This window comes from Mauremys mutica, chromosome 4 (genome assembly GCF_020497125.1).
Source record: "Mauremys mutica isolate MM-2020 ecotype Southern chromosome 4, ASM2049712v1, whole genome shotgun sequence".
Lineage (NCBI taxonomy): Eukaryota > Metazoa > Chordata > Testudines > Geoemydidae > Mauremys > Mauremys mutica.
Window position 1 is genome coordinate 162828800 of NC_059075.1, and position 26974 is coordinate 162855773.

Genomic DNA, 26974 nt, shown 5'->3' on the forward strand with positions numbered 1-26974 from the left:
GACACAAGTAACATTAGATGCTAAGGCATCTATGGGTAAAATGTATTTTTATACAAATGCATAAGAGCCAAATTTGACTTACTGCATTTACCCAACTGGCTAAGATTCCTCAGGGATGAACAAGCTGAGAACATCTTTTATACATGCAAATGAAATTGGCTTCATTAAAATTAGATGCATTTCACTTAATTTCCCAATTCTAAGTTGATCCGGGGATGTATAAGCCAAAACATGAACAGCAATTATAATGGTTTCCTTTCAATGGGCTAATCATTATGGCAACAGGTCTGTGTTGCAAAAACGAGAAGGAAATCACACAGTAGAAACTCCCCAGAGAAGCTGCTAGTGACACCATAGAGCCCTTTTGGAGTCTTTGAAGCCAGCCTAAAGGCTTGTAAGGAAATAGCCCTCAAATCCCCCATTGATCTCCAATGCCAGGGAGAAGCAATTATTACACATCAAGGACTATGTCCAATTCATACAAATCACACTGGAACGTTTCTTACACTCGTTGATCTGTTGGCTAGAGCCACAAACGAAAGACCAAACCATGTTGGTGCTAATTAACATTTGCGTTAAGGACTCTCAAGGAACTCAGAGGGCCAGTGGATTACAGCCTTGCCCCCTTACGCTTTTGGAGATCCGGATTCAGGGTCTAGAACAAAGTGACTATTAGTGGGTTTCATCCCAGTCCCTATTTATGCAATTCACCAAGTCACTGCAAAATACAGCTGGACTGGCCGGGGTGAAAAACTACTTCAAAGAGGAGGGATAGCTCAGTGATTTGAGCATTAGCCTGCTAAATTCAGAGTTGTGAGTTCAATCCTTGAGGGGGTGATTTGGGTATTGGTCCTGCTTTGAGCAAGGGGTTGGACTAGACGATCTCCTCAGGTCCCTTCCAACCCTAATGATCTATGAGAGCATCACAGGCAAGAATCACTTTTTATTTTGCCTGAGCTCGGGAGTGAAAGGAGGGATTCATTGTTAAGGCTAAGGGTGTAATCAAGATAGAATTAAGGGTCACCGGCACACTATGGGGGAGCTCCTGCCAGTCAAAGTGGGAGAATACTGCAGCTCAGGAGTGAAGAAGGTGACAAAGCTGGGTGGGGGGAGTGTGCACTGGACATATGTGTAGCTGCCCCGGCTCTGTACTATTCTTCCCTCACTTTGACAAGCACTCAATTGACTCGAACAACAAACAAAAGAAACAAAAAATTCAAAGCTAGATGTTTATTACAGCAGGAACGAAATTCTACAAACTTTCTCCTGCTGCAAGTGTAAACAGTATTTTGCCATTTTGCGTGTCAGTTCATATGCATTTTCCAACACATATATACTTAAAGGCGGCCTTAATACCTTCCAGCACGATAGCTGGATCGCACGGATGAACATGTAGATTACTTTCACCATCAGAGCAAGTGCACCTGCTGAGAGCATGAATCTCACTGTACTAAAAGTGACACTGCAAGGTTGAATTAGTCAATTACAAAGAAAACTGTCCCGGGGTTGATCTTTAATGTTTCCAGGAACAGACAAAAGCAGCTTAAGAACTGAAGTGCCAAAACCAAAGAGCACAGCAGATTTTTCTTCCTGAGCTGATGCTTTGTGGGAAAGGGTTTAGCATTGGAGCACAAAAGAACTGACACAAAAGGTATTAGCAGAGATGTGTACTTTACACAACATTTGTGTCTGTACTTGGATACGGGAAATGGACCGGCTTAATTTAGAAGGAGAGAGGCAAGATAGCTGCCCAGAGAAACATGAATCATGTTGCTTTTGGTATAAGGTGAAAATGGGATGGGAGGGGTGCGACTGGCCCTGTGTAATGTGAAGATGCTGAAGTCCGAGCTTGGGAGGAGATAGAATCAAAATACAGTGTAAAGACTGTCTCTCACATTCACTGTTGGGATAAAACTGGCCCTACTATATGAAGTCAGGTTTATGCCCATTTACACCAGCTGAGAATTCGGCCCTGCGTTCACAATATAAGAGGGAAGGCCATTATAAGCAGCCTACCCTGCTCTCAGTGGGAAATGCCCGCTTTGAATAATTCACCCAGTCTCAGCTCTACGTGAGCCATCAGAACAACCAACAGAACTTGCTTCTCATTAGCTCCTCTCAGAAAGACTCCCGGGCCCTGCCTTGCCTGACTGTGTTCTCCAGCACCTGTCTGTTCATCTACTCCAGCCCCATTGCCTTAGGGTTTGGCCTTGCTAGAATTGCGCTGTGAGCTGGCCCTTTCCGGCTCCTCCATTGTGCATTCAAAACACAGCTGCACTGATCTGCACATTATCTCCCCCCAGGTACTTGGTCCGTTTTAATTCTGGCCTCTGCTGCCCTCTGGCCCATTCTCCTTCCTCTTACTGCAGCGCCAAAGCAGATATGTACAGTAAGAGGCATCCTATCTCCTAACAAGGCTCTTTTCTCTACCTCCCACCCGATAGCAAGAGCCCTGCGGAAAGCTGTGCACGCACCTGACTCCAGTTGTATTGCTCAGCGCTGAGCTTTCTGTTGTGGCAAGTATGGAGTCCTGCATATAAAACCTGGCCTCTGGACCCTGATTAAAGCTCTGTCCACAGAATGTGTTGGACATTCCTGCGGCACAGCCTAGCTTCACTAACGTATTATAGCATCATAGAATTAGGGCTGGAATTTACCTCAGGAGCTCATGTTCTCACACGGACAGCAAGCTTGACAATAGAAGTCAGGGTCATACTAAGCAAAGTTGTGGACTTAGTGAGCTATTATTGACCTCCACTTATGACTGTAGTGGAGCACTTATTTGTTCCCACTGTTAAGCTATAAAACATCAAAGTTTGTCTTTTTACACCTGTTGAAAGCAAGTCCATAACTGATGCAACTGAGCACCCCTCAAAACAATCTAGAGGAATGGTCCAAATCGGCCCCCCCATTCAATTTTGCAATTTGTCTTTTTGGATTTAGAGAAATTAGAACTTCCCTTGCCCTATTCTTTTCCTTATTTTAAGCACAGGCAGAATAGTGTGTCTGGAGCTGGAGTGAGATTGTGTGAGTGACATAGGAAAACAAAAAATCAGTGGAACCTTGCATTTTGTCATGAAGGCAGTCGGGCTCATTGTTCTTGTCAGTGGTGGCCTAGGCCAGTGGCTGACTGGGATGTGTTTCCTACTTGCATTAGTCTTGCCCTACCCAGCGAAGGTCTCATTTTGCACAAGGATAGCCACTGCCTGGAGAGGCCATGCAGGCATAACGAAAGAATTATCTTAATCGGCAACCTCTGGTTAGAACAGAAGAGTTCTCAAACAGTGTTCTTATACTTCAATTCCCTGTACAATCATCTTTGCTTAGGCTACCCAGCCTCTTCCAAGTCCACCCAAAGTTAACTGCAAAACAGAAAACTCGAAGGAAATTAAAAGGAACCGTAACTTTAAAAAACCCTCCCATTGTTATCCAGGGTTTTCCAAACCCAAATCTGTGTTAACTTAACCTGTTTTCTCCAGATGGAGTCAGGAATCAATCGGGGGACAGCACCTCCCGCTGATAAATGACTGGTACAAACAAGAGTGCTTTCCCTCAAAGCTCCTTCTTTACTGAATCTCACACACACACATACGTGCAAGAGCAATAGGTTTAGAGCAGGGGTCCCCCAACGTGGTTTAGAGCATCCCAAACATAGTTCCCCAAAGTCAGAAATGCTGCTGGGGAGAAGATGTCAGTCTCTCTCCAAATAAAAGCTCCTCTGAACTGCTCCAAAGTGTATTCCTTTAAAGTTTTGTTGCTAACTCCTACTAGTCACCATAGTAACCACTAGTGGGCCACCAATTCCCCTAGCTTCAGCAAATTGTTCCTTATCCTTTATCAGCAAAGCCAGGGGCGGCTCCAGCCATTTCGCCGCCCCAAGCACGGCGGCATGCTGCGGGGGGCGCTCTGCTGGTTGCCGGTCCCGCGGTTCCGGTGGACCTCCCGCAGGCATGCCTGCGGATGCTCCACCGAAGCTGCGGGACCAGCGGACCCTCCACAGGGATGCCTGCGGGAGGTCCACCGGAGCCACCTGCCACCCTCCTGGCAACCAGCAGAGCGCCCCCCACGGCATGCCGCCCCAAGCACGCGCTTGGCGTGCTGGGGCCTGGAGCCGCCCCTGAGCAAAGCACTTCTAGTCATAATTCAATTTATGGCAGGGGCACTCAAAGCCAAGGTCGCCTATCCCCGCACTCCCTTCCAGTCTCATGCTCCATTAACAGTTCCATCCTCCCATTCAGATTAGCAAACCTGCAACCATGCAGCTACTTGGCCTAGGCTCTCAGAGTCCTAACAATATGCTATTTGCTTTTCAGCCAACAGCGGCTGGATACAAAATGGTTGCAGTAATGTCGAGTTTCATTCTCCCACAACACCACTTCTATCTGATTTTAATCCTACTACTGTTACTTGTAGCCTAAATTATTGAGGGGAAATTAGAGAAGACAGCTCAATACTTCCTTAATTTACTTGGTCACCTTTGTGGGTTCTTCCCTATCACAAGAACTAGAGAAACACATTTACATATAGAACAAAGAAATTCCACAGATAATCAGATTGTAAAACCACAGACCTTGGAAGGGGGACTCCAGAACCCATGTAACAACTGAAACTACTCTACTTCTCTGCACATCCCTCTCTCATTGGCTAGATTTACTTACACACACACACACACCCCCCGAGGATCCTTCATTTGTATTGCTCTTACTAAATCTTTCCATGGCATTATAGGCAAATAACTACTTCAGCACCACAGACATTCAAGTATCTTACAGTGACTTTCTACAATTAAGGCAATATTGGTTTGAGATAGAGAAAGTGAAATATTAATGTAAGCAGAGTCAGGATGAGCTCTACCCTGACATCTGGTGGTGAATTATGGCAAGTGTGGAAAAGAATTTCAGAGACTGATCATGTTTGCATAGGCACACCCACTCTGCCTAGCATAGCCCATGGCAGCCTAAAATGGTTACTTTCACAGCTGTGGGATCGCCAATTTCTTTGTTATTGGGGCACGAGGAATAAAGTGTTGTCACCCTGATTAAGTAAATGAGGAACTATGAAACTTTTATGATAAAGGGTTTCACCATCAACTAAGTAGCACTCACTAGACAAGGGACATGGGTTCCAAAACCCAGTGAATTGAGAGGCATCTGTATCTGGTGGTGTGGGTGCCTTGTGTGAGTCAGAAGTACCCATTGCACCTCTTCCTCTCTCCACTGTTAAATATCAGAGCTGATTTTTGATTCCCTTAAGAATCTAGATACAGGTTACTGAGCTGAACTCACTTTGGGCTAATGGTGCACCAGTACTGGGGCTAGCTGAAATCACTAAAGAGCTAAAATTACTGAGCTGAGAGCACTGAGTACTGTGCTAACTAGTGCAGGAGCCTGAAGCTATACTGTGGAGCAGAGGAGCTGGCAGAGCAGAGTGGAGCAGTTTGTGGGGACACAGAGCGAGCGGAGCCGAGCAGTTTGTGGGGGTGGCTGGGGTGGATCACAGGACGACTGGTGAAGCCGAGCAGCTGGCGGAGCGGAGCAGTTCGTGAGGACGGCTGGAGGAGCAGAGTGGAGTGGCTGGTAGAGCGGAGCAGTTCGTGGAGAAGGCGGAAGCAGAACCCCACGGAGAGGCAGGGTAGTTGGCCCCGGACCATGTAAGGTGCCCCTTTCTACCCAGGCTAAGGGGGGAACCCTCTGCAGATAGACTCTTGAATTCTGGGGCTGCACTGACCCAGGACAGAAACTTTTGGGTTGCAGGACTTTTGAGACTGCGGGTGATCTTTGGGTTGCTGGACTCTAGAGCCCAGGGAAAAGGACATGGCCCAATTTCCTGGGATGGGTTTTTTGCTCATGGTTTGGTCTATGAACTCTACTTGAGGTGTTTTACCAATTTAATGCTTGCTGTTTATCTCGTTATTAAACATTTTCTGCTACACCGAGACTCTGTGCTTGCAAGAGGGGAAGTATTGCCTCTTCAAGGCACCCAAGGGTGTGTGTAAGATTTTCCCAGGTCACTGGATGGGGGCTCAAGCTAGTTTTGCATTATGTTGTAGGGAAGGAACTCTATGTATTGAACTCAGCCCTTGCTTCTATCAATTGGGCCTGGCAGAAGGGTTACATTAAACAAAGCTTAAAAATGTTTTTATTTGCTTACCAAGATAATGGCTATTCTCAATATAGAGAGACGAAATTAAAGTCACCTGAAATAGAAAACTCATGAATATCAGTTAACAGCTTCCAGGAACAAGCCATACATATGGAAACAGCAATTAATATTTTAGTTTATACCAAATATTATATTTGGAAATTAGCAGTAAGTGTACAGCATGGATGAGGCAACGGAGCTGCTCCCAGCTTATCTAACATTGAAGGCAGGCAGGTTTTTCAGGGCTCTTTCATGTTTCAGACATGAAGAGAAAGATGTTCTGATTAGACAAGTCCTTTGTAAAAATTTCATGGGAGCATCAGAATGTCTGTTTGCATAGTTCTTCTGCAATCTTCAGGGATCTTAAGGGCTCTCTCATACATGTCTAGGCTCCCCTCGAGTAAGCTGTACTGTCCAGTTTACCAGAAGACGACTAAGCCCATTTCAACTTCAAAGTGGAGGTGCAGCATGCACTGCAAATAAGCATTAAATAGATAACATTGGAGTATTGTCATTCACAAATCAAAAGGTTGTACAAATGTGAATAATGGGTCAGATACACCTTCTCAGGGCATAGACTGTCATTTATACACCACCTAGCATAAAAAGGACCCAACTTGGTTGTTGCCTTCAGGAGCTACTGCAATTTAAAATGTTACGCAAGGATTATCCTTGCGTATTAATCCACAGGACATTAGGTGCTTTTTGACCCAAGGAATAGTGGAAAGAGGGAAAGGAAAGAAAATTCCAGGAATAAGAGGTATGCCAGAAGAGATCCATTTAAAATGTAAAGGTTAGGCATGTGTCCAAATTCAGTTGAAGTCAGTCCACTAGATAATCTATAAGAGCTTGGTTTGTATCTTAACTCAGCAGTTTCCTAAGTATGAGTCATGACCCCACTTGAGGTCATGCCAGCAGCAGTTGGGTCACAATCCCATGTGTGGAGGACTCCATTTTGCTCTACAAAATAGCATCCCCTATGCTGTCTGGGATCGCTGGAGCAATCAAGTCTGAAAATGGGGTCATGCAGGCAACACAGTTTGGGGACCACCAAATTAATTCAGTGCTTTTTCCTTTAACTTTGATTTCCAACATTTACAAAATTTACTTTACACAAATTTCATGGGGCAGTAAACATGCCTTTTAGTTTTATCAAGGGGAAGGATGACCATGTGACAAATCAGGGTTTTATAATTCAGGACTACATCCATGGTCTTCATACTAACAAATCTAAGTAACAGGATGACAATTCCATACATCAAATAATCTGGATGACACTCAAAGAATGCAATAGAAGTGCATGGTTTGCTCACTATACTACACAAGTGGTAGAGAGTTTAGACCCTTAAAGTCTACAAACCCATGAGCTCCATGTGGCTAGGATCTAACATATGATGCTGCTTCTCTAAGCAGGGCTAAAAATATAGGCCCTCTCTGAAAATCTACTCAAGCCACTCCTAACTTGTTTTGTTTACTGTGGGAATTTGCTTTCAGATGTTTAGAGAGAGAAAACAAATTGCTCTTGGAGAATGAATAAAGATCACCCAGAACGTTTGTGGAAAATACTGATGTGAACAAAATCAGCAAGAGGTCTCAATATCCTCCTGCGCATGAAGCAAGATTAAAGAATGTTTTTTTGTTTTCCCCCAGGAAGTTGGGGGGTTGGTATTTCCAGATTGGCATAACCATTGAGCTAGGCTTTGCAAAGGAGAAACATATCAAGTGTATGGTGAAAGCATGGTCCTGAGGCTGGCCCACATTAGGAATTTACACCAGCAGAACTATGTCTCAGGGCCACGGATTTCTCACACTTGAGAGACGCAGCTGTGCTGACCTAACCCCTGGTGTGGATAGTAGTAAGCTGACAGAAGAATTCTCTTGCTGACCTAGCTACTGCCTCCCACGGAGTTGGATTACCTACGTGGATGGAAGAACCTCTCTCGTTGGCATAAGTAGTGTCTACGCTAAGTGGCGCACCTGCAGCCCTTCAGCCATGCCACTGTAGCAGTTTATATAGTGTAGTCATGCCCTGGTCTGAGATGTGTCTTAGAACTTTAAAGTATGGAAGGAAAAAAAAATGCAGGCACTAGGAGAGGCAGAATTGCTCCCAAGAAGTTATTTATGGTGGATCAGCTGATCTATAAAGCTTAAGCTTCCAACAAGGTCAGTTTTAAAAAGATATTTATTGAGATGTTTAAGCTAAAAGAACCAATTTCCTCACATTTAGGTGCTTGCCTAGTAATTAATACTTTTTCTGGTGCATGACAGTAGAACGAGAGGCAAATACTAAATGCTAGTCGCCTTTGCATTCAGACCAGGCCAACTCCACAGTACATTGTTTTTTTCATTGTACAACAAATGGATCCTCTTCAATGAAAGAGGAAGCACAGTCACATCTATGTTGCTGCAGAGGCACAGGCAAAGCTTTCGACATTTCTGCCATCTATACCATTAGGGATAGCAGGAGTCTAAAGTAAAGAGGAATTATTACATTTAATATTAAACAAACGTTTCAGTTAAAAAGTTAATTACTTAAAAGGCTTGTTGTCATTTGTCCCAAATTCCAAGAGGGAAAGATACTTAGCAATTTGTTAGTGTAATTACCACTGTATTTTAGAAAGATCTGAGGCATTACCTCCACCAGATATTGGACACAGTTCTCGAGTTTTGCCTCACCCTTTCCTCAGCACTGCTCATTGCCTCAGACTCCAGGCTGACAGCACAAACCTTGAGACACTGCCTCAGAGCACACACCTCCCTTACATGAGTCACAGGTCAATACAGCTGCTTGACCTGCATCCTTGGGGGACAGCATTAAGCACCTCAAGTGTTCCGGCAGCATAAAGCTAAGCTGAAACTTTTCCAATAGCATATCTGGTACAAGACCAGACAGCAGGCTGTGGATTTTTACAGATCCTCCCCTCTCAAGAAGGGTCCAAAAGTTTTTGTTTGTTTGGATTTTTTTGGAAGTTTACAGAGAGCTTACTGGGAAAAGAGATTTAAGATTTTTTCATTCCAAAGGAACTTTAGATTTTAAGCATGTAGTCAGAGTTAGGGGAAAGAGGGACTTTACCCATAAGGGTTACTAGTCTTTCACTCCTTGAAAAAACAAACAAACAATCTATGCTCCTTCTAACCTCAGCTCCATACCAAAGCCAAAATCTCTGGGCAGGAGCTCATTTTAAAGCCATTACAAGCTCCTTTTAAAGCCATTAGATTGGCAAGCTGAAAGCACCTTATTCCACACAACTTTTGCTTCCAGACACAGCAGTAGGCAAAATCCTTCATCATTGTTCTATTGATCTCAGCGGCGCTATGACTGTTTACATCAACTCAAGATTGGCCCCCAGAAGCTTTGGAATCCCTTTTAGTATCTTTCTTGTTTCCTTCTATAAACAAGATTCTCTATCATCTGTTTCAACTCGAGATCTAGGCAGTACAAATTCTCCCATCAAGCCAAAATTTTAGCAGCCTAAACTTCAGTAGGCCCAAAATCCAGAAACCCCGCACTAAAACCTGGGACAGAGCTGGGTTCTCGTTTGAAGTGTGGAAGGCCGGGAATCACAGCCCATCCTTGGTCAAGTTCAGTTTCAAAAGTTCTGCCTATGAGTATTTGGTTTTGTAGCACGAACCTTGAATAAGTTTGAGATTACCCTTTGATGCTCAGTTTCCAGAGTCAGCCAGCAGCTCTCAGTCAGTCATTCACCACAGCCTGATCCCCTCCCTTCTTCACGGGTGAAATCCACTCTTGCACCGAATTGGAAATCTGTTATAGCAGCAGCTCTGCCATGCTCTTGTTCTCCTGGATAGCAAAGATCTCGCTAGTATAGAAGGAGATTAATATTAGGCCATTGCCTCATTGTCCATGGAGAAAAACAGGTTTTTGATGTGTATTGTATAAAGTTCTCTTGCTTCTGGATATATTATAAGGGGGTCAATCAGGCTCTCCTATTTATCCTCTCATAATAGAGCAAGGAGACATCCAGTGAATTGAAAACAAAACATTTAAAACAAAGATATTTCAAGATGTTAAGATCAGTGCAGCCAGGACTGAACTCTGACCCAGCTGCTAAACGGAAGACTATATTAACTGCACAAGAATGTCTTGTAGATCAATTGAAACAGAAAAAGGAAAAAGACTCACTTCCACAGAACCCTGGGACTTCTGACCATTTTAAGTTTTGAAAGCACGTGGTGCTGGGTAATACGCCACAGATTCCCATGTAACTCTGTTGGCAAATGGATCTTTCATTTGTTCTGATTAACGTACAGGGGTACAGCAAATCTGAACAGTGGTGGAGTAATCCAACTACCTAACAATAAAGAAAAACGTGAGAACTGAAAACTTTAGCAGTAAGCCGAGGCATGAAAATTCACTTTCTCCCTCTAGTCTGCCAGAACCCAGATTTGGTGACCTTCAAGATATCGCACAAGAGACTCACCTCGCGTCCTCAGGTCACCTCTGGGAAATGAGGAAGAACGGGAGGAAGTGATGGTGAAATGTTTGTTTTGGAATTGTGATACATAATACGGTCTGCTTTTTATTTTCTTTTTCAGATGCTGCTCGGGTATCATGTTATTGGATACATTATAAGAACCTGAATAGAATAAAATGGACTAAAGTTGGTATTTTTAACCTCTGCCCAGTTTTGATAGGAACAATCACAGATACAAATTTATTTGAGCATAAGCTTTCGTGGGCTACAGCCCACTTCATTGAATGTAAGATTAATGAATCGGATGCATCCGATGAAGTGGGCTGTAGCCCAGAAAGCTTATCCTCAGGTAAATGTGTTAGTCTCTAAGGTGCCACAAGTACTCCTGTTCCTTTTGTGGATACAGACTAACACGGCTGCTACTCTGAAATATATCAAAGAAGATTACGTCTAACCAAAGTACATTATGGGATTTCTAACAAAAAACAAAATTAATTTTCTAGCAGTTCAACAGCTACCACCAAATCACACTCTTGTTTATTCTTGTTCAACTATTGGGGGAATGTTACTGTGTATTTATAGCAATATAGTTCTGCAGCATGTGTAGGGTATCAGCTCTACTGGCTTCAGTGAAGCTATGATCATTTATACTAGCTAAGAATCTGTCCAAAAGCAAATACCTTCTCTTAAAAACTGTTCTAACCTCTGTCCTTGCACTTCCAGACCTTATATTATTCTGAACCCATTTATCAGCACATTACTGACCCCAGACAGCACCAGTTAACCCCCTCCTGTATTCTTTACCCATCATCTTATGTTCACAAAGCCATACATTTAATAAACTACCAGAAAATACAACTGTAAGACGTGCTTGGGAGTCAGATAACCAAGATCTCTCCCAAAATTCCACAGCAGTGTTACCACTAACATTTTCAAAGATTATACAAGTTAGATCATGGAAATAATGAATAAAAATGTAGTGTACAGTGTGAAATTGTGGAAACTACATCTTTAAAACAAACCCATTTTCTTTCAACTCACCTGAGAAAGTACCACTTGTTTCATTTCCTTTCAATAGGACACGTGCAGTTGTGTCTACAGCAAAAGGAGGGATAAAAACATTCAGAAGTGTTACATCGTTCTTTTAGGAACAGCCCCTCAGTGATGGTTTCCTAAATATCAGTTTATATTAAGATGAAACATTTAAAAATACATTAACAAAGTTGGTCATGCAACTTATACTCAAGTTATTTTGTGCCAAGTAATAATAGTTTTACCCGGTGCAAAAAAGTAGCAGAGGAAGACACTAAACACACATTACTCACCTTTGCATTTAGGAGCAGGTCCAATCCAGATTCCACTTGTTTTATCTTTTGTTGTACAATGAATGGAGGCAGCTCCAATAAGCTGGAACCCACGGTCACATCTGTAAGTTACTGTTGAGTTATAAGCAAAATTTTCTACACCCCTGCTATCGTATGTTCCATTAGCAATGTAAGGAGGGGAAGAACAAGTAATTGCTGTAGGAAAACAGAAGGTCATGAATATGAATGCTTGAGTGTTGTTGTAGCTGTGTTAGGGTACATCTACACTACGGGATTATTCCGAATTTACATAAACCGGTTTAGCAAAACAGATTGTATAAAATCGAGTGCGCGCGGCCACACTAAACACATTAAATCGGTGGTGTGCGTCCACGGTCCGAGGCTAGCGTCGATTTCTGGAGCGTTGCACTGTGGGTAGCTATTCCGTAGCTATCCCATAGTTCCCGCAGCCTCCCCCGCCCCTTGGAATTTCCGGGTTGAGATCCCAGTGCCTGATGGGGCAATAATCATTGTCGCGGGTGGTTCTGGGTAAATGTCGTCAGTCACTCCTTCCTCTGGGAAAGCAACGGCAGACAAGCATTTCGCGCCTTTTTTCCCTGGATTGCCCTGGCAGATGCCATAGCATGGCAATCATGGAGCCTGTTTTGCCTTTTGTGACTGTCACCGTATGTGTACTAGATGCCGCTCAGAGGCGATTCAGCAGCGCTACACAGCAGCATGCTTTTGCATGACAGCAGAGATGATTACCAGCCATACTGTACCATCTACCGTACCATAAATTGGTAAGAAGATGATCATGGTTACCAGTCCTTTTGCACTGCACCATTTGCTGTTGTCAAAAGTGCCCCTGGCTGAGATCAGCCAGGGGCGCAAAAGCCAAAATTGGGAATGACTCCCTGAGTCAATTCCTCCTTTTTGGTATCTAAAAATAGAATCAGTCCTGCCTAGAATATGGGCAAGTGTACTAGAGAACCACTGTATCATAGAACCAGAGAGCACAGCTGCTCTGTGTCAGAGCCCGCAGAAATTATGAGCTGTATGCTATTCGCAGGAGGTGCTCCTGCAACAACCCCACCTGTTGATTCCGTTCTTCCCCCAGCCTTCCTGGGCTACCGTAGCATTGTCCCCCCACTTGTGTGATGAAGTAATAAAGAATGCAGGAATAAGACACAGTGACTTGTTAGTGAGAAATGAGTGGAAGGCAGCCTCCAGCTGCTATGATAGTCCAGACAGGACATTAAGCAGTGTGGAGGAGAGGAGCCCAGCATCCCGCTGCTAGCCCAGGGGCAATTGAATCTTTTCTTTACACATGAAGGGTGGGGGCTGATGGAGCTCAGCCCCCTGTTGCTATGATGAGGACGGTTACCAGCCATACTGCACCATCTACCAGGAAAAATTAGGGCCAGGCACCCTTGTTCGACCTCACGGATGCTAGTCGGCATGGTTACCAGTCCTTTTGCACTGCCCCATGTGCCAATAGGCTGATGATGACGATGGATATCAGCCATATTGCACCATCAGCCATCCATGGTGGGGGGGGGGAGCAAGGATGTTGGTGTTGAGTGCTGCAGCATCGCATCTATCTGCAGCATTCAGTAAAGATAGGGTGACATGTAAAAGAGTCAAGAGAGGATTGTTTTCCCTTTCACTTCTGGGGGTGGGGGGGGGGTGCGTAAATTGCCGAGCTATGCCCTGACCCACCGCAGACACTGTGTTTGACCCTAGAAGCATTTGGAGCTCAGCCAAGAATGCAAATGCTTTTCGGAGACTGCAGGAACTGTGGTATAGCTTGAGTCCTCCAGTCCATGAGCGTCCATTTGATTCTTTGGCTTTCCGTTACGCTTGTCACGCAGCAGTGCGCTGAGTCCCTGCTATGGCGTCTGTCTGGAGATTTTTTAAAAATGATTTTGAATTTCGTCTTCTGTAACGGAGCGCTGATAGAACAGATTTGCCTGCCCTTACAGCAATCACATCCGCATGGTCCATGCTGGAGCTCTTTCTTCATTTTGATTTTTAACTGCTTCGCCACACATGCTGATCAGAGCTCCACGCTGGGCAAACAGGAAATATTCAAAAGTTCGCGGGGCTTTTCCTGTCTACCTGGCCACTGCATCCGAGTTCAGATTGCTGTCCAGAGCGGTCAGTGGTGCCCTGTGGGATACCACCCGGAGGCCAATACCGTCGATCTGCGGCCACACTAACCCTAATCCGATATGGTAATTCCGATACTAGCGCTACTCCTCTCGTTAGGGAGGAGTACAGAAACCCTTTATATCGATATAAAGGGCCTCTCAGTGTGGACGGGTGTGGCGTTAAATCGGTTTTACGCTCCTAAAACCAGTTTAAACGCCTAGTGTAGACCAGGCCTTAGTCTCAGGATATGAGAGAGACGAGATGGGTGAGGTAATATTGAGAGCCCTGTGTAGCTTGAAAGCTTATCTTTCACCAACAGAAGTTGGTCCTAAAGAGATGATCTCACCAACCTGATCTCATCAAAAAATAATAAAAAGTTTCAGTTAAGAGTGCAAACATTAATTTAACAAAAAGTTTATCTAAGATCCCAAAAAGAAGAAAAACATTTAGCCATTTGAAAATGTAGTTAGTACTGTATGTTAACCAAATCTGAGAGAGTTTCCGCCCTCCGATTCGGAAGTCTTCCCTTCTTTCAAGCTTTACTCCACCCTCTTCTAAATGTTATCATGCAAACTGGCACTGGTCCCTGGCAAACTCTCTCACCAGAGCACATCTAGTCCCAAACATTACTCATAGGAAAGGATGGTTTTGTGACCTTGGGAAACAATGATAAGGTCTTCAAGTATTCCACAATAGGAAAATGAAAACATTTCTCATAGCAACAGCATGGCTGACAGACCCTCCACATAAGTGTCCAAAACAGGAGAGAGGCAAATTGTGAGAGGTTTTAGATTGAGTTCTACTCCAAAGAAACCTCAGATTTAGGTGTATAGGGAAGGTTGGATGAGTCTTACCTTGGCAAGTTGGAAGTTCACTCCATTCAACTTCATCTCCCTTAAGCCCACAATGAATGAAAGGTCGTCCAATTAATTTGTACCTAAATAAAACACAAAAAAGAAAAAACAACAACAAAAAGAATATCAAGTTTCTTACCTAGTTCTTTGATTGCTTCTGTAACTGTCTGGCAATTTGGAATATGGATTCTTTCAGCTTACAGGTGGTGACTTATGACCTGGGTGAAGTCTTGTTATGAGTTGAGTTAAAACCGCATTGAGATTGATGGGTGTCAATGTACCCTTCCATTAATAAAAAGAACAAGGAGTACTTGTGGCACCTTAGAGACCAACAAATTTATTTTGGCATAAGCTTCTAAGGTGCCACAAGTACTCCTTGTTCTTTTTGCTGATACAGACTAACATGGCTACCACTCTGAAACCTTCCATTAATACAGGGGTCGGCAGCCTATGGCACGCATACCAAAGACGGCACGAGAGCCAATTTTTAATGGCACGCTGGAGCCTGCCAGGACTCCAGCATGCCATTAAAAATCCTGCCTAGCCCGGCCTGCTCTCTTCTGCCCTCTGCTCCCCCCGCGAGGGCAGGGAGCAGAAGCATAGCCGTGCGCATGGGGTGGGCAAATGGCTTCACTCTCCAGGCACGGCAAGCTGCGGGGTCCGCGCTCCCGGGCCGGAGCGCTGGGCCAAGCGCCGCAAGCTTCCGGCCCCTCCCCTGCCTTCTCCCCACCTCTGGAGCCCTGCTGCCACGCACAGTGCTCTTGGGGTTGGGGCTGCGCGCTCCCGCGGGGCAGCGTTTGGCTCCGCGGGGAGGCAGACACGCTCCCTGCTCAACTGGAGCTCTGCTGCCACCACGCGCAGCGCTCTGAGGGCCGGGGCTGTGCTCTCCCGCGGGGCAGCGTGTCTGGCTCTGCGTGCAGCCTCAAGGTAAAGGGCCCAGGGCGGGGGGGTGTTGAATAAGGAGTGGGGGCAGTCTGGGGACAGGGAGCAGGGTGGGTTGGATGGGGAGGTGGGATCCCGGGGAGGGGGGTGGCTAGGGGCGGGGGTCTCTGGAAGGGGCGCAGTCAGGGAGCAGGGGGTGGGTTGGATGGGGCATGGGAGTCCCGGGGTTTGTGAGGGGGCAGGGGGTGAATTGGGTCAGGGCAGTCAGGGAACCGGGAGCAAGGAGGGTCCTGGGGGGGGGGAGCAGTTAGGGTGGGGCGGGTCTCTGGAGGGGGTGGTCAGGGGACAAGGAGCCGGGAGGGTTGTATGAGTTGGGAGTTCTGGGGGTCCTGTCAGGAGGCAGGAGAGTGGAGAGGGGTTGGGGCAGGCAGGGAGTGGGGGGGGGTTGGATGGGTCAGGAGTTCTGGGGGTCCTGTCAGGGGGTGGGGAGCGGTTGGATGGGGCATGGGAGTCCTAGGGGTCTGTTTGGGGATGGGGGTGTGGACAAGGGTCAGGGCAGTCAAGGAACAGGTAGGGGGTAGGGTCCAGTCTGGGGACAAGGAACAGGGAGGCTTAGATACGGGGTGAGGTCCTGGGGGGCAGGGGTCCCAGAAGGGGGTAGTCAGGGGATAAGGAGCAGCGGGGTTGGGAGTTCTTAGGGGGGCAGTCACCCAGCCCTCTCCCCTGAGCCCTGACCCCCGACCCCCCCACACACACACCATGCCCTCTGCCCTGAGCCCTGCACGCCCCCAGGCCCCTGCCCTGAGCCCTGTACCTCCCTCATACACACCCAGCCCTCTGCTTGACTCCTTCATCCCCCCCCACAACTCTAGCCCTGACTCTGGCACTCCCACCCATACCTAGCTCCTCCTCTGCCCTGACTCCAGTCTGCCCCCAGCCCTCTGAGTCCTGGCTGCCGGCCCCACACAGCCCGCAGCTGGTCTGGGGTTCTGGCTGACAGACCCTTACCAGCCAGGGTCCCGGCCGCAGGCCTCGCTCAGCCCGCTGTCGGCCTAGGTGAACAGAACCCCAGACCAGCAGCGGGCTGAGCGGGCCGGCAGCATAAGATCAACATTTTAATTTCATTTTAAATGAAGCTTCTTAAACATTTTGAAAACCTTGTTTATTTTACAATACAACACTAGTTTAGTTATATAATATAATAGACTTATAGAGAGAGACTTTCTAAAAAACATTAAAATATATTACTGGCACGCGAAACCTTAAATTAGAGTGAATAAATGAAGACTCGGCACACCGCTTCAGAAAGGTTGCTGACCCCTGCATTAATATAATTATGATAAGTCCATCACAATGCCCCATCTGAAAACAGAGATAACGTGAACCCACTCAGGAGTTGTGCACTGTGTGGGTGGAAGGGTTTTTGCTGAAAGATTTTTTTGTGACCCCTGACAGGGGTCACAAGGCAGAATAGAACCAGGGAGACTGAGACAACCTGAACAAAGCCAAGCAGAAGCTTGTAAGCATGGTGTGACCTCGAAAGAAACTTAGAGGTTGTGGGCCAAGGGTGCTGGATGAAAAGAAGCTTGGGCATGTAAGCTAAAAAAAACCTACTCCTTTGCCTTTGGTTTCTTCCGCCTTTGGACAGGCGGGACTTTCTACATTCCTTGCAAATAAGCAAGGCTACTTCAAAGAAAATACCTGATTCCACCATCAGTTTCTACTCCCAACTGGAATATCACCAGGGCCCTGAACTTGGACTAGCCACTTGGTCAAAAAGGGGCAACAGACTTTGAATAAGATCATTCCTGCTGTGAAAATACCAGCATGACCAAGGCACACAGAGTAGTAAAAGGCAATTTAAGCAAGCAAATAGGTGGATACAACACGCTCTCTGCAAGCTTAACAGGTCTATACTGAATCAGACACTTGGGAACAGTCATTAATCCTCTGCACAGCAAAATGGTGGATTCTCTCCCCTCTAACTCGCACATTGTAGTGATCCTTACTTCTTCCATTGTTAGAAAAGGCGGAAAGAGTCCTTAAACCAGTCCCAGTTACTCAGTGTGATGAATCCCTAAAGGGCTAGTAATTTTAGATACTGTCAGACTGCTCAGAGTGCTTTCACACGTGAAAGGGCTTCGACTTACTTGCTACAAGCCGACAACTACCGTTGTGCTCCAATCCGGTGGAACCGTTCTGAAATGGAACAACCTGGCGTTCTACGCCTTTGGTAACTGCCTTCTTATCCGGGGTAGTCAAGAATGAAAAATACTGTCTACTCTGACCATACACTTCACTCCGAAAGTCAGTGGTTCAGCCTAAGCATCTCTAGGCCGCCACAGGGGGAGTCAAGAGAGGCAGTTTGCCCCAGGCCCCCCATTTAAGAGGGCCCCCAAACCAAGGGATGTTGCAAGCTCAGCACACCAGGTTGTAATGCAATGACAGAGGGGCAACAGGGGCAAACCTGAGCAGTGCTGCAACCTCATGTGCCAGGTCTCAATGTCCAGAGCTGGTCCCAGCCTGACAGGACAGAAGCCACTTCAGTGGGCTCACTCCTGCCTCATCCCCCACCCCGGCAGTAATTTATTTTCGGAAGGGTGGGAAGCCTCAGTTCCAGATTTTGCCCCAGGCCTTCCAACGTCTGCGCAGCCCTGGCTACCCCTCCTCTGCCAGCAGCATTCCATTTCCAAGAGTGTGTGACCTTTAAAAGCTGCTTGCATAGAAATTAGTGAATGGGGTATGCAGCCACACAGCCTTCCCTACCGTCTTTCTTCTAGCACAGGGGTCTGCAACCCGCGGCTCCGGAGCCGCATGCGGCTCTTCAGCCTCCTTGTTGTGGCTCCCTTCGGCCTTGACAAAAGAAAAAAAAAAAAAAAGAATAACGGTTATTTATTAATTTAATTTTTATTTATATATTATTTTATTTTTGTTTATTTTGTTGCACAGTTATCTTGGAGCTCGAGGTGATACTTTAACATCGAATTTTATAAAACTTTTTAAATTTGTCAATTAAAATATGCCTCACATCCACATCTATAGCCCTCGCCTTTACCTGCAGGCAGCTTCTTGAGTGTGCAACCCCCGCGGTAAGCTAACCATGAATACACCCCAAAAAAGAAAAATCTCAGAAGAAAATAGAGTTTAATTCTGCATGGACAGATTCCTTTGCCTTCACTGCCAACGACGCTGGCTTACCTGTGTGCTTGATATGTGGCGAGAAATTAGCAAACAACAAAAAATGTAACGTTGAAAGACATTTTCAAAACAAGTACTCAGCATTTTCTGAAAAGTACCCAACTGAAGATGGGCAAAAGAGAGCGATTTCGGAACTACTACGGAGAGTTGAGCAGAGCAAACATACTTTCAAGAAGTGGATCAACTCTCCAAACTCAACTACAGCTGCTAGTTTTGTGGCAGCTCATGAGATCGTAAGGAGGGGGAAGCCGTTCACAGACGGAGAATACATGAAAGAATCGTTCATAAAAATATCAGAGCATCTATTCTCCGAATTCAAAAACAAACAGGAAATTATTCAGAAAATTAAAGAAATGCCTCTCTCTGCAAAGACCGTCAAGGACAGGACCATTAAAATGGCAACAAACATCACCAGTAAGCAAATTGATTACATCAATTCAGCTCAAGCATATTCAATTGCCTATGATGAGTCAAGTGATGTAAACGATATTGAGCAGACAGCACTGTTATGCAGATATGTGAACTCTGATGGGAAGAACTGATTGAACTCATACCGCTAAAGGGCCAAACGCGGGGACAGGACATTTGTGAGGCTGTTTTGAGTTGTCTAAAAGCCAAAGGAATAAACACCACTCACCTGGTGTCAGTGTCTACTGATGGTGCACCCAGTATGAGAGGAGTACAGAAGGGCTTTGTGAATTTACTTCAAAAGTCGCTGGATCGAGAGCTGATGTTTCACTGCATCTTGCACCAAGAAGCACTGTGCGCTCAAACATTCCCCCCTGAATGTGTGGAAGTGATGAACCTCGTTATTAAGATAGTGAACAAAATAATTGCAAATGGGTTAAACCACCGACAGTTTTGTTCATGGTTAGATGAAGTCGAGAGCGCATATTTGGATCTCCTGCTGCACAACAGAGTTCGGTGGCTGTCAAGGGGAGACGTGCTGAAATGCTTCGCTGCTTGTCTGGAACATGTGAAAACCTTCTTGGAAAGCAAAGGCCTCAGCTATCCCGAACTGGGCGACCTCAATTGGCTGGAAAAGTTTTATTTCATGGTGGATATGACAAGTCACTTAAACACGCTGAATAAAAATCTCCAGGGAAAGGGAAGCACGGCCCTGCAGTTGCTGGAGGATGTTCTGGCGTCTGAGCGCAAGATGACAGTGTTTGCCGGAGATGTACAGAGAGGTACGCTCTCTCACTTCCCCTCCCTGAGAGAGTTCAAAGAAGAGAACAAGCACATAAATTGTGATTATTTACACCGTGCAATTATGGCAATGCAAGCTGCATTTGGAGAAAGATTCAGCAAGTTCAGAAAGGAAAAAAACACTCTGTCCTTCCCTGTCACACCGCTGGACATCGACCCATCCCTGCTGAACATATCCGCATTCACAGGGATAAGTCAGCCCGATCTTGAAATTGAACTGGCCGACATAGCGGATAAAGACTTATTGGTGTCCAAGTTCAAAAGCCTGACAGCGGATCTCGAAGAAGTCACCCGTCAGAAGGCCACTCTCGCTAAAGAGCACAAATGGAATGAAACCCGAAGAGGATGAGAGCACAGTGAAATGGACTTGTCAAAAAACGTTCCTAATTTTATGTTTACTTTTTTAAAACTGCTAAGCTGCAACTATATGTTTTTTTATATTAAAGTGGGCTACATTTTATTTTAATTTTACACAAATACGGGAAGGACTCAAAAAGGCCTGCATAGTTCAGTGTTTAATTTATTTCAAAGTAGGCCTACACATGCACACTGCACTTCTGTTTGTTGTATTCTGTTGTTGTAACAGGTAAAATTAAAAAAAGATTAAAACTTTTAAAAGTTTATAAGCAGTGTTATGTTTTGCGGCTCCAGACTATTTTTCTTTAGTGGAAGAGGGGGCAAAATGGCTCTTTTGATAGTAAAGGTTGCCGACCCCTGCTCTAGCACTACGGGAAAAGGCAACATCTATGCTACAGAGACTATACAAACGTAGCTATGCCTGCAGAGCACTACAGTGTACATGCAGCCTACAATATTTTTTTCTGTCGCTGTAGAAACACCACATCCCAGAGGGACAGTCCTAGGTTGACTGACACATTATTCTGTGGATCTAGCTGCATTTACACCAGGGGTTATGTCAGCATAGCTATGGTGCTCAGGGGGGTGGATTTTTCACATCCTGAGTGCCATACCTATGTCAACCTATATTAAGCAGAGACCAGGCCTAACCATGTGTGTTTGGAGTTAGGGGGTGTTAAGGTTTTAATAAGGAAAGAGACAAAGAACAGTTTTTGGCACAGAGTTGTTTTTCATTTCGCAACTAAAGATCTTTTCCAGTTCTCTAAACCCTGATTAAAACCATGCATGCAAAATCTGAACCAAGTTACAGACTGATGGAAAGCATGGTTCATACAAGTGCTTTGTAACTGCAAAGGCAACTGACAGACCAATTTTACTGGGGTAGATTTTTCAAACAGAAACTTGAACACCCACACCTTATATGCAGTACTTCCTTCAAAAAGAAAAAAAAACAACCCAAAACAATCAATCAAACAAAAAAAAAATGAAAAAAACCCAGTCATTTTATGCTCACCTATTTGTCTAGACACGTACTGTAATTTGGATCTACTTTCTATTGTGTATAAAAGCTTAAACATATTTGTGCCAATTTTAGTTTGTGATAGAAGGTATACTTAGGCCTGAATCACACCCAGAGCCCATGCGACAAAATTTAGGGCATCCCACAAATTTCAACCAGGAAGTGTTCTTCCCACCAGAAGCCAGGCCACTGAGAATCTACCTCACCACTTACTGGACAACTCCACCTGAGAATATTTGCATTCCATGTGGAAAGATTTACGTTCAAGCCCAGCTGCATGTGAACTGGGACATACTGGGCCTGATTTTATACTTGTTATAGACTGTGGCACTACATAACCCATCTGGACAGGATCTGGTGTTCACTGAACTATACTGGGTGCAAAAAAGTAAAGACACCACAGCGAACCCCTATTCTCCCTCCTCTACACACAGCTGGGACTTCTTCCCATTTCAACTTCATCTTTAAAATGGGGAGGGTGGAGTCAGAATCCATACTACCAAACTGTCTGAAAGCTCTACTTCCAAATGAGAGCCCACCCCAAAGCTGCAGTTGATAGCACTACCCCCAAGTATGGTTTTGAAGTTAGACCATGCCTTATTTTGCAGTTAGCCAGCAATTGTACACCAAAGTTCTGTGAATTACCTACCAGAGGCACCTTGACACTCACCCATCTTCACAGAGGAAGTCTATTTTTGCACCATACAGAAATTCTGTTTTATGAACAGCTCTGCCATGGAGTACTTCTCCTGGATGACCACATGATTTCCCTAATAGAGACCAAGGCTAGGATTAGCATTAATTTGTGTTATCATGATGGAAACGGAAGAGCTAACAACAACATACTTAGGAAGGCTATAGCTGCATGCCCACTCAGACCACTTTACATAGTAAGTGTCACACCAAACCAGGTCACAGGGTCTTTTAGTCCAGTACCGTCTCTGACAGTGGCTTTGGACACACGTGTAAACCCCACACAGGGCTCAATCGTACCCCAGTGGCAACTGAAGGTGCTCAACCCCTGGCAGGCTGTACCCTGCACAGGTGTCCAGACCAAAGGGGTAATTATGCAATAAAATGCCCACTGCAGCCCGGGTGGAGAATGGGAAGGACAGTTTTATCAAAGCCCCACAGTTAATGGTTGACTTATGTTCCGAAAATATAATATTCCTGATGTCTTTTTATCCTTATTTATGCATGTTAACTGTACAACCCCCTTTTTGTTTAATCCCACAGAATTCTTTGATTTTCTCTTTAGTGGCAATAAGTTCCACAGGTTACCAAGCACTGTGGAAAAAAATATTCCATCCATTTTAATGAAGACAGACAAGAAACCTCCCATAATCCTCAGGGAAGTTCAATGGCAGAAATTCCTCCTTCCCCCTACAAGAAGTAATTTACCAGCGTTAGTCTAGTTGAAATGTACTGTATTAGAAATTTACTTTTCATATGAAATTCAAAGCAGACACACTGTATTCATATAGCCAGTGCTACACTGGTACTCGATCTTCACCAGTCAGTTTTAAGAACAGCTAAATATTCCATGGAAATACCTGGCTAAGCAGCCCTTCAAACTAAATATCAATTAAGCTAGCAAACTGGGAGCCAGCTGCCTACTAGTCCTAATTGTGAAAGATGGCTTCAGATCAAGTGAGACAGAAAAGTAACAAAAAAAGATACTCACTTCTACAAAACTCAGGGGCTTCTGACCATGTTAAGTTGTCAAGACAAGTACTAACAAGAAGCATTTCTGTGATGTTCTCATACCTTGGGCGACAAGTATATCTCACAGTGATCCCAGGAGGATAGTAATTCCTACTCTCATCGTCCTTACTTAAGGCAGCAAACTTTAACCTTGTTGGGACATCACAGCCACCTAGCAGTAGAGACAGGCATTAGATCTGAAAGGTTTGGCTATGAAGACAGGTATAGAAACAGTCTGTTGTAACAATAGACCAAAACTCAATGTTTAGAAAACAAATTACTCCCTTAGCAGTACTTTAGGGAGGTTACTAACCATCACATTTGGATGCCCTTTGTTAAATAGACCTTATGCTGAATGGGCCCCCAATGGAAAACTTTTTATTGTATTCTAATTTTTGAAAATTGGTATTCCATTGGTAATTATAATACTTAATTAACTGGAATATTTGATTAACTGGTACCCCCCCCATTCCCGCAACATGCTGGACAGCAAAGCTTTTACTGTATTATAAATCCAGGAAATTCAGAGTTAAGGTTACTCTTACCTAAGGTGACCAGATGTCCCGATTTTATAGGGACAGTCCCGATTTTGGGGTCCTTTTCTTGTATAGGCTGCTATTACCCCCCACCCCCTGTCCCGATTTTTCACACTTGCTGTCTGGTCACTCTACTCTTACCATCTCCCCAAAAGCATGCTAGGCCACCCAAACAACCCCAGTAGTGATGCCAAGAAATAAGCCTATAACTAGGATTCGTGCATTTCAATGTTTGTAATCTCAGACTAGATGAAAGAGGTTAAACTTAATATAAATGTTTTCCCTTCCCTTCAGGTATCATTACAGGACAGAGCTAATTTTGACAATACTTACTACATAGGAAAGGTCTTATCTTTTCATAAGTGAAAGGCAGCCCATGGAACTTTAGTCCAGAGAAATAAAATACTTACGACCACAAAACTCGTTGATGTTTGACCACTGGGAGTTTGAAAGGCACACTACAGTGTCTGACTTTCCAGGGATTTTAAAAAACCCATCACGGCACTTGTATGTAACTTGTGTGTCAACAGGGAAGCCCTCTATCCAATCCATATCAGAGGGGATAGCATAATTCAGCTTTGGCAGGGGCCCACAGTCACCTGCAGACAGAACAGAAGCCCGTTTTAACAGGACATATTTATTCTAGTAGCTTTGCACACCACAAGGATCCTGAAGCCAAACCAGGTGAGCCACCAGGGAGGTTACTCCGATTTCCCAGACCCAGACAGACGCACCCACCTGGGGGGTTTAAATTGGGAACTGAAGACGTTGCCGGCAGCAATAGCCACACAGCTGGGAAACACAAGAGACATAAATCAGGTCCAACCCTCCCAGGCATTTTCCCCATGGCAGGAACCCGAGAAGGAGGGAACCCGGGGGCAGGCGGCAGTCCCCGGGCTGAGTGCTCCGGGGAAGGGGCTCGGGGGGACCCAGCGCCCAGAGCAGGCAGAGAGGCTCCCCTTTGCCTGGAAGGGACCCCCCAGTGACGGGAGGGGCCAACCCACGGGCCAAAGCGCAGCCCCGGCCCCGGGCAGCCCCTAGCTCTTGCCCTGCCGCCCCGCCCAGGCACCGTCCGCAGCCCCCGGCCCCGGGAAGCCCCGCCCCGCACGGCGCACGGAGGAGCTTTGCCGACCCGCCCCCCGCAACTCACTGCGAGTCCCGGGCAGCGGCAGCAGCAGCAGCGCCAGAAGCCCCAGGGCCAGCGCGGGGCCGGGGAGCCCCGGGGACATGGCGGGGGCGGACAGGGAGCTCCGAGCCGCAGCCGGCGCCGTGCTCAGCACAAGTGAGAAAGAAGGGGGCGGGGCGGGGCCTGAATAGCGCTGAGACTGGTTGGAGGCGGGGTCATCAGAGAAGGGGCGGGGCCTGAATAGCGCTGAGACTGGTTGGAGGCGGGGTCAGCAGAGAAGGGGCGGGGCCTGAATAGCGCTGAGACTGGTTGGAGGCGGGGTCAGGAGAGAAGGGGCGGGGTCTGAACAATGCCAGGAATGGTTGGAGGCGGGGTCAGGAGAGAAGGGGCGGGGCTGACTCAGGCTGAAGCCAGTTGGTTACAGCAAACACAGACGGGAGGTTGGACTTAAAGTCACCGTTAACACAAGCAGCAAAGGAACTGAAATACCCAAACACACACCCTTGGGCTTTATTTTCAAAAGAGCTCAGCATGGTGAATAGCATTGTGAAGACTTGAACATCTGTCCTCACTGCAGATTTTTTTTTCCCGTTGGAGCATGCTAACATTTGGCACAGATATGAGAAAAGGAAGCTTTATATAATGTGTCTGTTAGAGGCTGAGAAACTGGATCTTGGGAGACAGGCCAGTCCTCGCTTATAGACAGCCTCCCAACCTGAAGCAAATACTCACCAGCAACCGCACACCATACAACATAAACACTAACCCAGGAACCTATCCTTGCAATAAAGCCCGATGCCAGCTCTGTCCACATATCCATTCAAGTGACACCATCACAGGACCTAATCACATCAGACACACCATCAGGGGCTCGTACACCTGCACATCTACCAACGTGATATATGCCATCATGTGCCAGCAATGCCCCTCTGCCATGTACATTGGCCAAACCGGACAGTCTCTACGCAAAAGAATAAATGGACACAAATCTGACATCAGGAATCATAACATGCAAAAACCAGTGGGAGAACACTTCAACCTTGCTAACCACTCAGTGACAGACTTGAAGGTGGCAATTTTGCAACAAAAAAACTTCAAAAACAGACTCCAAAGAGAGACTGCTGAACTTGAATTAATATGCAAACTAGATACTATTAACTGTGGTCTAAACAAAGACTGGGAATGGTTGGGTCATTACACCAATTGAATCTATTTCCCTATGTTAAGTTCTCCTCACACCTTCTATGGGCCATCTTAATTATCACTTCAAAAAGTTTTTTTTCCTCCTGCTAACGATAGCTCATCTCAATTGATTAGACTCTGCCTGTTGGTATGCATACTTCCACCTTTTCATGTTCTCTGTATGTATAAATATCTCCTGTCTGTGTGTTCCATTCTATGCATCCGAAGAAGTGAGCTTTAGCTCACGAAAGCTCATGCTAAAATAAATTTGTTAGTCTTTAAGGTGCCACAAGTACTCCTGGTTTTTTTTTTGTGGATTATCTAATTTAGCAAGGGACAGGGATGGGCAATAAGCATTCATGTTTTGATGCTGTGTTTCCTTTGGCAAAAGTGCAAATTGTCAAAAGAAACTGAGAGCTCTGCAGCTGCAGCCACAGACCTACAAGCTTGGGAGGGGCTAGACAGTTCAATACAAACCCTTTCTACAACATGGGAAGGAGGCATAGTTATAGACCACCTCACATATGGTGATAGACTGGCAAGCTCCTGGGCTGTGTTTTTAAGGTGAGGGAAACACAGACTTAGCAGCGGCGCACGCTCGACCCGAGTATCTAGAGTAGTAGTTTTCAATCTTTTTTTTCATTTGCAGATCCCTAAAAAAATTCAAATTATGGTGCGAACCCCTTTGGAAATTTTGAATGGAGGTGCAGACCCCTTTGGAAAGCTATGTCTGTATATCTAGTTGAATTCTGTGACTTAGTTTTCAGTCTGTCTTTTGCGGACCCTTTAGACATAGTCCGGAGCTCCAGGAGTACATGAACCACAGGTTGAAAACCGCTGACCTAGAGGCAGCATGCCCACTGCTGGCCT

At 45.6% G+C, this 26974-nt stretch overlaps 1 protein-coding gene across 5 annotated transcripts; it reads right to left on the reverse strand.

Moving 5' to 3' along the window:
- Positions 1–5933: 5933 nt before the first annotated feature.
- On the reverse strand, positions 5934–25084 carry LOC123369908 (complement decay-accelerating factor-like). 5 transcript variants are annotated; one of them, XM_045015964.1, is made up of 10 exons: positions 24947–25084; positions 24207–24395; positions 23241–23432; positions 22227–22326; positions 14890–14972; positions 11903–12097; positions 11619–11672; positions 10584–10739; positions 9795–9962; positions 5934–6614 (listed from the first exon to the last, which is right to left on the reverse strand). In XM_045015964.1, exons 1-9 carry the CDS (start codon positions 25023–25025, stop codon positions 9871–9873), a joined length of 1140 nt encoding a protein of 379 aa, XP_044871899.1. In that variant the 5' UTR covers positions 25026–25084; the 3' UTR covers positions 5934–6614; positions 9795–9870. The 5 variants fall into 5 exon arrangements, with proteins under 5 accessions (XP_044871899.1, XP_044871898.1, XP_044871897.1 ...); XM_045015963.1 differs by having other exon boundaries at positions 5935–6614; positions 9774–9962; XM_045015962.1 differs by lacking the exon at positions 5934–6614 and adding an exon at positions 8306–8609 and having other exon boundaries at positions 9774–9962.
- Positions 25085–26974: the final 1890 nt, after the last annotated feature.